Raw genomic sequence first — 12,062 nt, forward strand, 5'->3', positions numbered from 1 at the left:
TCTGGTGGTTTTTGTTGTTGTATTATGAGTTTATTCTTCTGACGAGTTACTTTGGTAGTTAGTGCAGTTGCTGCTGCTCGTAATTGCTTCATACTTTTATTAGGGATGGGTTCTGGCGGAGGGCGAACAGGTTCTGGACTTGGACTTCGACAACGAGGATCTTTGTGTGAATGGCCCACTTGATCAGTTGTGTTGGTTTTACGGCTCCCTTGAAGTTTTTGTAATGTTGATTCGAGGTCTTGAAGTCTTCTTTGAAGTCTCCTGTTTTCAGCTTTAAGTGATATCTGTTCCTCCTTATCAATGCGTGCACTCTGATTACCTAAAGTATCAGTGCCTGAACTAGCCCCACCACCTCCACTTGACTCGTCAGCAAAAGTTCTTAGCATAAGGTGAAGTTTTTCCTGGTGTTGCCTCTGCAATAAAATTATCTGCCGTTCTGCCTCAAGTCTATACTGTCTGATTGCATTAGTGAGAGTTTGAATCTGCCAGGTCTGTTGGTCATTTTGTCCTTCTTTCTCTGTTAGCTGAACTTCAAGTTTCCTGCCACTTTCTCTAAGATCTATTACTTTTAGGAAATATTTGTAGAGGAGCATTCTCATTTCATCGTCCGACAACTTGTTTAATCTTGCCATAAGAAGCTCTTCACCCTTCCCTCTGCCACCAGCTTCAAACCCACTCTTGCGTCCACAAATCAGCTCATTTTTGTACTCGATTGCTGCGTCTATGGCTTCAATTGCCTCATCACATTCTAAAAGCTTGCGTTCCTCTAGTGTTGTCAAAGATTTTTCCTGCTGAAACTTGTCATCTAAGGCACAGCGTTCATCTATCAAACAGTCTCGAGTTGATCTCAGATTGTGAATTTCTAGCCTCAAAGACTGTTTTTCATCTTCATCTTTAAGTTTTTCAAGGTCTGTTGATTTCTCTTTTAATACTTGATCAAGATGAGATATCCTTGCACTATACTCCAAGAATTTACGGGTTTGTTGTTTTTCTAGTGATATTTTCTCTTTTACTAAAGCATCTCTTTGAAGATTCTCTTGTAGCCTCTGGGAAGATTCTCTCATGTTAACTTGCCGCTCCTCCTCCTCCTTGATCCACCGTAAATCTCCATCTTTGCTTCCACCAGTGCTTGGATTCCTGCTGTATCCATCATTTTTATTTGCTTCATTGTTACAAATTTCTAGAAGTTCTTTAATTTTTTCTTGGTCTTCAACTAAATTGTTCTCTATGGTCACCTTCCTAACTTCTTCTTTCCTGAGCCTTTGATTTAACTTTTCCATGAGGCGCTTTGAAGATTGAAGACTTTTCTCTAGTTCTAAGACCTTTTTTGCACTATCTCCTGCTATTTGTTTTATGATATCCATACTCTTAAGGCGTTGTTCATAACTTTTTACTTTCCTTTCATATTTTTCCTTTTCTTTCCTACACTTGGTGTTTTCTTCAGTATGACTAGCAGTCTTGTAGAGAGCACTTTGTATTTGGGCAACTTGTTGGCAGGTTTTGTAGTACTCTTCCTCTAATTTTGTTTTCCGCTCTTGAAACCGTTTTTTGGCACTAGCCCGAGTATCTGCATTGTTATGAATGTCCTGTATAAACTGTTCTTTCTCTGAGATAGTAGCTTGAAGTTCTTCTATCCTCTTTTGAGTACTCTCAATATCAAGAGCTACTTGCTTTACCTGATTCTGTTTTGCCTCACTTCCTGCTAATAGAAGTTTTAATTGTTGATGAGGGTCCATATGATCCTGTTTAGGGCCTTGTTGGTTTCCTTGCTGTTCTGTATTTTCTTTATAATTCAGAGCAAAATCAGCACTTTGATCATTATTATCTGTTTTTTCTCCTTCAATCTCTTCGCTATCTACTGTGATGTTTGCATTATCCAAGATAGGGTTGGTGTTAAATCCTAATGCCATAAGCGGCAATTGCGTACCTGGGTGAATACTCCTCCTTCTCCCATTATTGGGTAAACAATTCCTTACAGGGTGTTGTGTAACGCCATCTCCTGGGACATCTTGAAGTTGTCCATTGTCTAAGTAGGCACAATCTTCTTTATCCTTATCTTGCTGGCTGTTAACATGTTTATCAGTCTTCTCTTTGAACTGCTTTATGTATTTGTCTAGTTTGTCAATGAAATCAGGTTTTTGAGAGTCACTTTCTGTTTCACTCTCTGTTTCTGAATCATATTTTATATTATCTAAGCTGTTCTCTGGGACGTCAGCTTCTTTTGAAGAATCTGTTTTCTCTTCAGTCTCTGTTACTTCATCAATTTTTTCTAGTAGCCGTCCATCATTACCTCCCACGCTTGCTGCATCTTCATCATCACTGCCAACACACTCTTCACATTCATGTTTTAGACACAACCACTTCTCTATTTCATCGCGTTCCTGCTTTGAGAGGGTGTTGCTTTTCACTAGTTTTGTAAATAGACCTTCAGCACTTGCTACTAATTTTATCCACTGAGTTGTAGCAAACTCAAGTCCAAATGTGTCTCCAGTTCCTTCCTCTCCTGAAGGATTTGGAGGTCCATTTTGCTGTAGCATATCATGTGAAACATTGTTAACTTTAACAGACAGGGCATTCATTACTGGACAATTTCTTATTTGACTGAGCTGGGCGGCAAACTGTAATGTCACTAGAGACTCGTCAAAACTAGGCAAAGCGGGTGAAATACAGCAGATCACAAGGGAATAAGAACGCCCGCCAAATGATTCTTTGAGAAGTCTTGTTAGTGTTGATTGGCGATATACCTCTTTTGCAGTTTCATAACACATCCATTCAGAGGGTTGGCTTATGGATTGGATTACTTTGCCTAAAGCTATTAGCCCTGGATCCATGTGAACAGTTTCTCCCATCACATGACCTCCCATGCCTCTAAAGTAAATTTTTTCTGAGCTGGCAAGATCTGCAAATCTTGCAATAGACAACCGCTGTTCCATAGTACCCTCCGGTGTCACCCACTGTTGCTCAAGGGAAAGGGTAAATATTGAATGGGCCTGTGCTGGTCGCCCAGCTTGCCTTGCGTTGTTCCACTCCAGTTGTCTATTTTCAATACCTACATGTAAACAATTGTATAAGACCTCTATGGTTTCACATTCAATTTCTTGTAAGCCAGTAACAACAGGGTATCCAGCATCGCTCTCGACCAGAGCAAGTTCTTGCTGGTATTGACTAGATGTCAGGAGGTCCCTCAGCATTTCATTGTGAATGTTAACAAAGCTCACTTTCACTTGAAACTTTTTCGGTGGTCCTTGTTTCATTCTGGAGAAGATATATCTGGTAGCACGTGGTATAATACCATATTCTGTCTCACTAATGTGAAACGCAACCCCTGGGCCAAGCATTGTGTAGGTCTTGCCTGAGGTGGGTTGCCCGTGAGTTACCACAGAAGTATCAAATCCTTGAAGCAGTCTATCCATGAGTGGTTGGACTGCTGTTTCAAATATTTGGCTCTGTGATGATTCCATGGGGAAGGCATAGTCCACAGGGAATTGGAAGCACTTGTTGCCCAGGATGATTTGTTGTGCTTGAGGTAGGGCCTGGGCGCACACCATTCCGTTCGAGCGATCTGATGTTATTAAAGGGCGGACACGGCCAGCTACAAGCACTTGCGCACTTGACGGCGACTCTCCCATGTTGGACATGTCCCCCATTGTTCCTCAAAATAAGAAACCTTCCTCAAAACACTCTTGTTCTTGTTCACTTTAGTAGGTCAGCCATTTCCATGGTGGGGTTAGTTTCGTTTGTTGATAGCATGCAGGGCTGACAACGGATCTAGTCACCCGAGAGTATTATATGGTTCTCTTTTAGTAATCTTCAGTTCTTACCATTGTTCTTTTTTAAACATAATTTACACTTTAAGTTTGATATTAATTTGAGTAATGTTTCTGGTACTTTTTAATCGATGTAAATCCACTCAAGGGTAGTAGGTGGGTGATATGTGCCAAAGTTGGCCTCTTGTGTTGTCGGCGTCTGTAAACGTTAAAAGCGCGCGTAATTATGAAGCTGCTCATTTTGACAGCAAAGGTTTTATGACACCCTCCACCCTAACTAATGTTTTTCTTCTTATTTTGTTTCTAGAGTCTTGTGAGATTAATAAAGAAGGAAACGCGACCACTGTTGGTACTCTTCTACGCTCCCTGGTGTGGATTCTGTAAGCAGTTGAAGCCTCATTATGGTGATGCAGCAAGAGAGTTACGGGATGAAGCTGTAATGGCTGCTATTGATGTTGATCGCCCTGAAAATAATGTTGTAAGACATCAATTCAACATATCTGCCTTTCCGACTCTGCTATATTTTAAGTAGGTCACATCAGCACCTCGCCCTCTAAATGTTTTTCTTTTGTTTTTCCATCAATTAATTTTTATTGTATTTCCTTTTAAAAGGAATGGAAGAATGCAATTCGCATATGAAGGGGCAAATAAAAAAAATGATTTAGTTGCATTTATGAGAGATCCCTCTGAAACAGCACGCAAGGAAAAAGAGAAGCCTAAAGAGGAACCTTGGTCTGCTACTCCTTCTGATGTTGTTCATTTGACAGTTGATGATTTTGACTCATTTATCCAGGTAAGCATTGAAGCATAAAATTGTTATAGTCTTGATATTGTGTTTGAAAATACTTAAATTTAATTTTCAATGTAACAGGAAGAGCAAACTGTTCTTGTAATGTTTTACGCTCCATGGTGTGGACACTGTAAAAGGATGAAACCTGACTATGAAAAAGCAGCACGAATGATGGTGGATCAGAAGGTATTATATGCCTACCCCTTAATGTTTTGTTTTTATTTGGCAATTTTTTGGATATTTAATCCCTGTTTCGTATCCAAAATATACAGATTCCAGGCAAGCTAGCTGCTGTTGATGCCACTGTTGAACAAAGCCTTGCTAAGAAATTTAAAGTTCAAGGCTATCCTACAGTAAAACTTTTCCACGAGGGAGAATTCAAATTTGATGCAAATGCTCGTGATATTGAGCGCATAATTGCTTTGATGAAAGATCCCACAAAGCCACCTCCAGTCCCTGAAGAGGAGAAGCCATGGTCTGCTGTTCCTAGTGAAGTTATTCACTTAACCACTGATACTTTTAAACAGGTTCTGAAGAAAAAAAGACATGCCCTTGTCATGTATTATGCACCATGTGAGCAGTCAATTTCTTACATTTGAAATATTTTGACATTATGTCTGTGTTTGAAGATATTCTCATTGAGCTTCTCTATTTTAGGGTGTGGGCACTGTAAAACCTTGAAACCCTACTACCAGGATGCAGCTCAAGTGTTTGAAGATGAGCCTCAAGTTACTTTTGCAGCTTTGGATTGTACAGAACATGGGGAAGTTTGCAAATTTGCAGGAGTTTCAGGATATCCCACCCTAAAATATTACCACTATTACAATAAGGGTCAAGCAGACTACAATGGTGGTAGAACTGTAAGTCTATTATCTGTTATTAAAATAATATTGAAACATGGTAAAAAGTTTGGTGAAATTGTATTCCAAAATATCTTTTTTCTCTATTTACAGAAAGACGACCTCATCAAATATATGAGGAATCCACCTCAGGTGACAAAAGATGAACTGTAGAGGTGCAATGATTATCTTAAAATTTAAACCTTTAATTTTTTGTTTTGGTTTGGGAAGTGTCTGACTTAAAAGATTCAGTGATTTTGCATAAGTCGTCTAGTGCTATATGAAAATGTTTCCTAAATATTAAAGTTTACAAATTACCCTTCATAAAATGATCTGTTGGATAGACCTTTTGGCATAGTGAAGAAGGGTAAAATAATGTGCTAAACTTGTGATTGTTTTCCTGTGCTATTGGCTCGATAAGCCACTAACAATTACTAATGATTTTTAATCAACTTTTCTTGTATTATGAAATCTATACCATTTGCTCACCCCCAACTCTTCATATTGACATTCCCCTAAATGTATTATGGCTTCCGAGTTTAATTTTAATATGCATTGTTTTGTTTATGGTCAATACTCACATGTGGTAGGATATAAGGTTTTGCATTTATTAGCATAATTCTAATTCTTTTGAAATCTATAGACTGATTATGAGATCTGAACTTCAATACTTCCATATTCCCCTTTGAATGATCTGTCTTTCTCCATCTCCTTAGACGAGGTCTATCTTCTACCTTCCCATTTCTACCTAATCATAAACTAAATGTTAAATAAGACTGTAAAGGTTCAACTATGTAGGTGGTACAGTGTGTGTTGAAATGATTCTGATATGAGTGTTAAACAGTATTTGCTTTTTATTTTTTTACCAATTATTGAATACCATGTACTATGACATGTTATCTATTTGTAAGATGTACATTTCCCTCATAATGACAGTTTTCTTGTTACACAATTCTAATAATCTTTTATTGTATGCAATATGCTTTACTTGTCTATTGGTATATCATCAAATTTTTTAAATTACAGCTTTTAGCCCATATGCTGATATTAATTTTCAGTTTGCTGTTTATCTTCTATATGATATAGGCTTGTCATTTTAACTATCTAAATTTTTGAAACATCACATCATGTAAGGAAATATTGCAAATTTGTCTCTTGTGTACCTGCAAATTTCTAAGCTACTTTATTTCTCTTAGAAGTGTTCCACTCAATACAAAAAATCATAGCAATTTGTAATTTTTTTTTTTGAACATTTGTATTTTTCTATGGAATAATAATCCTCCACTTCATAAACTAAAACTCTGAGCTTTTCCTTTTCAAAAAAGTTGTATAAAGATTCATCACTGAGAACGTGCGGAGAGGTGCGATGCAATCAGTCTCGCAGTTTGTGTGATGCTTGCGATTATTATTTCAGAACTTTTTTTTTTTTTTTAATAATTTAAAATTAGTGAATCTATTGAACTGGTCCGAGAGGGGAGACTGGCTGGGCGCTGGGCTTGGGCCCGCTTGGGCTTGGGGCTTGGGGCTTGGGCTGACGGGCATTAGTTTCTCATAGTGGTGTCATGGCCTCGCGCGGGGATACTCAGCACGGAAACCAACCTTCTGGCGGGCAATTTGTATTGTGGAAATTGTTGAAATTGGAGGGAGATCGCTCACTTCGAAGGCATTAACACGAACGGCTTTTTGAATCTTTTTATTTCAAACATAGAAATGGTATTTGATCAATTTTCTATCTCTTTATAATTTTTAAAATGGCACGCTCCTGTACTGATTGTCAAACGTCAAAATCTCGCTGAGAACCGGGGCTGTCTGCTAGAGTGGCGTTTTGCGTAGTCGTGGGTGGGTCGATCTGCTTGGAAAAGAAGTAGAGCTGCTCCCACATGAGCTTCTGGTTGGTGTCCACTGGCTGGTGGCGGTAGATCAGCTGATGCCTCTCGTCCGCTTCAGGGAAGCTGTGAGCGTTGCGGCGCGCCTCCGACACCAGAAAGTCGGCGAAGTAACGCGATGCGGCCACCGCCCGTTCCGAGTGCGGGTAGTGCTTTGAGTAGATAACAGGAGCGTTCGTTACTGACAAAACCCAGTGAGGAGTGATTCCAAAACGTTGTCAGGTATCAGAGAATTTGTCAGCTTTAGAATCAGTCACGATAAAATTCCTCGGATCCCTTCAAATAGATATACATTTAATTCGTGGTGTGCAGTAGTGATTGACTTTACCTTGCTGCGCTTCCACTCGTATATATTTTTCTCCGGGTGAAACTGGACGCCGTAAAAGGGTTGTCTGGTGTGTTCGAACGCCGAGATAAACTCCACGCCCTCAGCGTCCTCGCTCACGGTCAATGTCCGCCAGTCGCTGTCCAGCCCGCGCCTCAGGACGAAAGCAAAAATGCGATACACGGACGGCGATCATCAGACACAAAGTCATACGCAGAGTAACATAAATGGCTCACCTCTGCATCTCCGCCCTGGTGACGCACCTCCGGTGGTGGTTCACGGTCACGTTGTACTTCTCCAGCGTGGTCACGATCTTCCGCGGCGCCCTCGAAAACATGCGGCTTCCCCCCTTCGCACCTGTAAGTACCATTATCACTCTTTCAATCCCTGTGCAATCACATATAGTCCATTCTAGTATGCTGCCATTCATGCTTGTCGCCTATTCCCCTTTACTGTACCTGGCAGGAACCTGAGCGGCAGCGGGTCCTCGCTCTTGCACGGACTGCGCAAGTCCTCTTTGGCGTCCAAGACGGCAAGCAGCTCCATGCCGAGGCAGATGCCGAACACGGGGAAGTACTGGCCGCGAGCGTTGATCGCCTTGGCCTCGTCGTACAGTTGTCGACCAGCGGCCGCGTACCTGCGGTGTCAAAATTGACGGTGTACATGTACAGAGCTGAAGTTTTCGAGAGGTAGAGCCACCGTTATAAGAACAAGATACTCCCCAAGGAAAATGTTTCTCTCACGAAGACCTTATTGTGACCTCTGAGGTCACGTTTTTTGCACTTGTGGGGTCACCAGTGAGGTCACTAGTGCAAGAATCGTGACCTCTCGTAAGTCATAAAGAGGTCACTATGAAGTCTTCGTGAGAACCACGTTTTCCTTGGGTCTGCGTCTGCATTTACGCGCGGTATGCAAAATTACCCGTTCTCCTCGTTGAAGTACGTTGCACCTCCCGGGAAGAGGAGTCCGTTGACGCTGTTGGCCATTTGTTTGTAGTACTCGGGGGACTGTCCAATCAGAATGGGGGCGACTTGTGCACCGGCGCCCTGTGGGGCGGACGAGAAGCGATCCGTATTTGGTTTGCAAAATCATACTGAAAACTTTGGCAAGTAAGGTCCTAGGTGCGGGGCAGCACATGCGGATCAAATTGAAGAACCCTGGACGTGACAAAAGTCGCATTTTTCGACTCGCCCTGGATTCATACCAGGTGGCTGACTCACGCCGCGCGCTCTCTGAGTTGCACTGTACCGATGCACTCGTACACGTGCGGGCGGGTTACCTACTCTCACGGCACCATAAGTAGCCGTGGGCTGCGGGCTGCGAGGATAGGCAAACCTGTTCGCACCCGTGCATGCGGTACAGTATAACTTCGAAAGTGCGCGGCGTGAGTCAGCCACCTGGTACAACACTCCTAAGGGTTGGGGTTTCTCTGGCCTTGGCCCTCAGGTCTGGCGGGGAGAGTACAGTGCACGAGTGCTAAACCCGAGTTATTTTGGGCTGTACGGTGCGCAGGTCCGGGGCAGAGCGATGCACCGCCGACAAGGTGGATAATTATCAGAGATAGGAGTATATTGTATCGAAACGTCCGTCGGACGCCTCGCTGACACTCAGGCTGCAGGCTGCACCGGGTAGTTGCTATGCACCACTCTCTCTAAAGTGTCTCGGGGGGAGGGGGACCGGGCGAAAAGAAGGGGGGGGGGGGGCAAATGCAAATGCAGTCAGGACACCATTGGGGAATACACCCGGAGTGTGCAAGATTGCATTCGACCTGTCCTTGTCAATAATTTGGCGTACAGCACCTCGACGAACTTGACGTAGGAGGCTGCGATGTAGCTGTCGTGGGTCCCGCAGTATTTCTCGATCGTGGGCGTAGGCTCCATGCTCAGGATGCCGATGACTGGCCTGTCCGTCACCTCGGCGGGCGCAAGGCTCTGCTGCCCCGGTGCCCTGGGTGGGGAAGGTATACACACCGTAAATACCGTAAGTACCTCGCTCGTCATGCGAAGCTCCGCGACGACAAAACGCTTATTGAAGGTTGAAATGTAGTGGGCAACGTCGTGACACTCACCAGGGCTGGGTCGCGAGGCAGTGCCCGGCGAGGAACAGCAGCGCGAGGAGGTTCGCACCCATGATGACGATGTCGGGCTTCAGGACGTCTGCAAAACGTTAAGGCTGGCTATGCGATGCGAATTCGCCAAATACCACGACGAGAAAATGGCTTTACGCCCTTCAAAGGACATGGACGGCATCGACCTTAAGGAGGCCGTGTTGAAGCGGTATACTGCGAGTTTCAACAGTTGGGGGCGGCGGCGGCACTGTGGCCTAGAGAGGGAGGGGATTGCGGAAGGAGGGGAAGGGCATGACCGGTGCAGTTGCGCCCTTTCGGCGGCAGGGCGAACACCCCCCCTCCTTTTCCCCCCGAAAAGAGCGTCACTCACCGCTGATGACCATCGACCACATCGACCAGACGGACGCGACGGCGACCATCTCACCGAGACGGTGCGACAATGGAGGGAAGACAGGACCGCGGCGCCCGCGGCTCGCTGTGTGGCGCTGGGCGCTGGCGCTGCCTGTTCGCCCACCGCCCCAAACACTACGCGCCGGGTGAGCCGGGTGGCGGGCCGCCGGGCCGCGGGGCCGCGCCGAGGACCGCGCGCGTGCGCCCTCGCCGCCCGCACACCCGCGCCCTCGCGGCAGACTCACCGCCCCCGCCGCGGCTACGCGGCTGCTGCGCGCGATCCGTCCGCGGGCGCCCGCCGCGGCACCCGTAGCGCCACCGCGCGACCGTTTGCTCAACTTCATGACCGGCATTGATCGGTTAGCCTCACGCCGGCTGACACTCACGATGGGCGCTAAATTTAAAACGTGTTTACGTGTGTGTGGCGCGGTCTTGGGGTCGAGCGAGGGGGAAAGGGGAAGGGGGGGGGAGGGTCTCGCACGCCTACAACGCAGAGAGAAGTTGAAATCGATGCGATACCAAATCCAACCGATATCGAAACGGTATCTGAAATGTGCAGGATTTCGGAAAACCAGTCTAGATCGATCTGACTGCTCGAACAACATCACTTACCGATATCGATATCGGTCTGACATCGTTTCACTATCACATTTGATGGCGTTTAATATAGCAGCGAGCTCCGAACCTTAAGACACAAAGGCTCGTAAAATCTGAAATTTTATGAGGAATCCGATGGTGCAATCCAAAACTAAATTTGAGGGCAGGCTTAGATAATATTACACAGACAAATTTAGCCCTCAGGGCAAAGAAACAGTCCTCTCGTACAGGCCACAGAGCTCCCAGCAGGCGTGGCGTGGCGTGGCCCCGGAGGCGTGGCCGAGCGCCGAAGACCCGAAGACTCCACAACATAACATACCTGGCGTTGAACGTGTGCGCGTGCGCGCTTTCCTACCTCCTCCGACGACCTCGGGGCGGGAACTGAAGGGGAGCGGAGTTGGAGAGGGAAAGACTGTTGTCTGCTCAGAGCCAAACCGAGAACCGAGGTGGCACCCGACTCCACCGACGCCTTAATTCCGACACTTGATCAAACTAATCGTTTAACCGTCTGTTTGAGACAGAGGCGCCCACACCGCCTGCGAGGTGACACTGCAGTACGAGTTCCGCTATGTACAGTAGGCAAAACTGGGCACATACTGTACATAAATTTGTCCTTTAGCCCGGCCAATCCTTACCTATTCCACTATGCAGCTGCCCCGCTCGTAGTTTCCACCCGCAACTCGTAATTCGCGTCCCTGTTTGTGGCCACAAAATCTGGCGGCCAGTGTCAGCATAATACGACCCGACTAGATAAGATCCTTTTTCGGGCAACATGATATCTGACGCCCCCAGAGCCACACCCCCTTTTGTAGCTGCACAGCTGTACATCAATCGACACGGCCGCATGCAGCTTCATCCGAATCAAAACCGTCCGTCGGCCCTGAATTCGACTCCCGGCCGGGGCACAGTTGAGTGGCGATCGTGGGGATGGTCGAAAGTTCGAATCCCGTCCGCGATCCTTTTTCCTGCTCTGCTGGCCAAGTGTCTTCGGGCGTCAGTCACAGCTGAGATCTGATCTTCTGGATGCAGCCGAAAGTTGTGCTCTGTATCGTTTCGTCGTGGCCAGGTCGGTAGCGCCCGGGCCCGGTATGAACCTGGTCGCTGGTTCGGAACTCGGCCGGGTGATATTTTTCGCGCTCCGCTGGCCATGACTTTACAGCCGTGCGACACCTGATGTGATGGGCCGGTACGCAATCAGTCGCTGGTTCAAATCTAGTCGACGGAACCCTTTTGCCCCTCTGCCGGCCATGTGTTTCGGGGTGTGAGCGTGAGCCACAGCGGATAAGCTTCATGTAGGAAAAAGCTTCATTGGCTCCGTTGGTAGAGCGCTCGCCCGGGACGTGAATGGTCGTGGGTTCGAATACTGACCGAGGCTCAGTTTTTTCCTATTTCGTAGTTTG

The 12,062-nt window shown here is 45.7% G+C and overlaps 2 protein-coding genes across 4 annotated transcripts in view; one reads left to right on the forward strand and one right to left on the reverse strand.

The window, feature by feature from the left end:
* LOC113202120 (protein disulfide-isomerase A5) overlaps positions 1-6,695 on the forward strand; it is an 8,125-nt gene extending 1,430 nt beyond the window's left edge. The window contains exons 4-9 of the mRNA XM_026416207.2: positions 4,075-4,295; positions 4,380-4,560; positions 4,639-4,743; positions 4,830-5,130; positions 5,215-5,417; positions 5,511-6,695. Coding sequence (XP_026271992.1) covers positions 4,075-4,295; positions 4,380-4,560; positions 4,639-4,743; positions 4,830-5,130; positions 5,215-5,417; positions 5,511-5,570 — 1,071 coding nt within the window. The 3' untranslated portion in view covers positions 5,571-6,695. The remainder of the gene's footprint in view (positions 1-4,074; positions 4,296-4,379; positions 4,561-4,638; positions 4,744-4,829; positions 5,131-5,214; positions 5,418-5,510) is intronic.
* A 379-nt stretch (positions 6,696-7,074) lies between these two features.
* On the reverse strand, positions 7,075-11,164 carry LOC113202079 (gamma-glutamyl hydrolase). 3 transcript variants are annotated; one of them, XM_052273058.1, is made up of 8 exons: positions 11,018-11,164; positions 9,676-9,763; positions 9,407-9,554; positions 8,529-8,653; positions 8,066-8,244; positions 7,844-7,964; positions 7,611-7,761; positions 7,075-7,434 (listed from the first exon to the last, which is right to left on the reverse strand). In XM_052273058.1, exons 2-8 carry the CDS (start codon positions 9,735-9,737, stop codon positions 7,171-7,173), a joined length of 1,050 nt encoding a protein of 349 aa, XP_052129018.1. In that variant the 5' UTR covers positions 9,738-9,763; positions 11,018-11,164; the 3' UTR covers positions 7,075-7,170. The 3 variants fall into 3 exon arrangements, with proteins under 3 accessions (XP_052129018.1, XP_052129017.1, XP_026271929.1); XM_052273057.1 differs by having other exon boundaries at positions 10,982-11,153; XM_026416144.2 differs by lacking the exon at positions 11,018-11,164 and adding an exon at positions 10,046-10,314.
* Positions 11,165-12,062: the final 898 nt, after the last annotated feature.

Source organism: Frankliniella occidentalis, unplaced genomic scaffold, assembly GCF_000697945.3.
Source record: "Frankliniella occidentalis isolate FOCC.00 unplaced genomic scaffold, Focc_3.1 Scaffold241, whole genome shotgun sequence".
In the NCBI taxonomy this organism is placed as follows: Eukaryota; Metazoa; Arthropoda; class Insecta; order Thysanoptera; family Thripidae; genus Frankliniella; species Frankliniella occidentalis.

What these genes read in the sequence shown, in the direction of transcription:
- LOC113202079 (XM_026416144.2), bottom strand. Translation starts at nt 10,094, where the DNA reads ATGGTCGCCGTCGCGTCCGTCTGGTCGATGTGGTCGATGGTCATCAGC. An exon ending in TGCCTCGCGACCCAGCCCTG is followed by an intron (nt 9,555 to 9,675) that starts GTGAGTGTCACG and finishes TTCCCCACCCAG; the next exon opens with GGCACCGGGGCAGCAGAGCC. An exon ending in ACGAGTGGAAGCGCAGCAAG is followed by an intron (nt 7,435 to 7,610) that starts GTAAAGTCAATC and finishes ATCTACTCAAAG; the next exon opens with CACTACCCGCACTCGGAACG.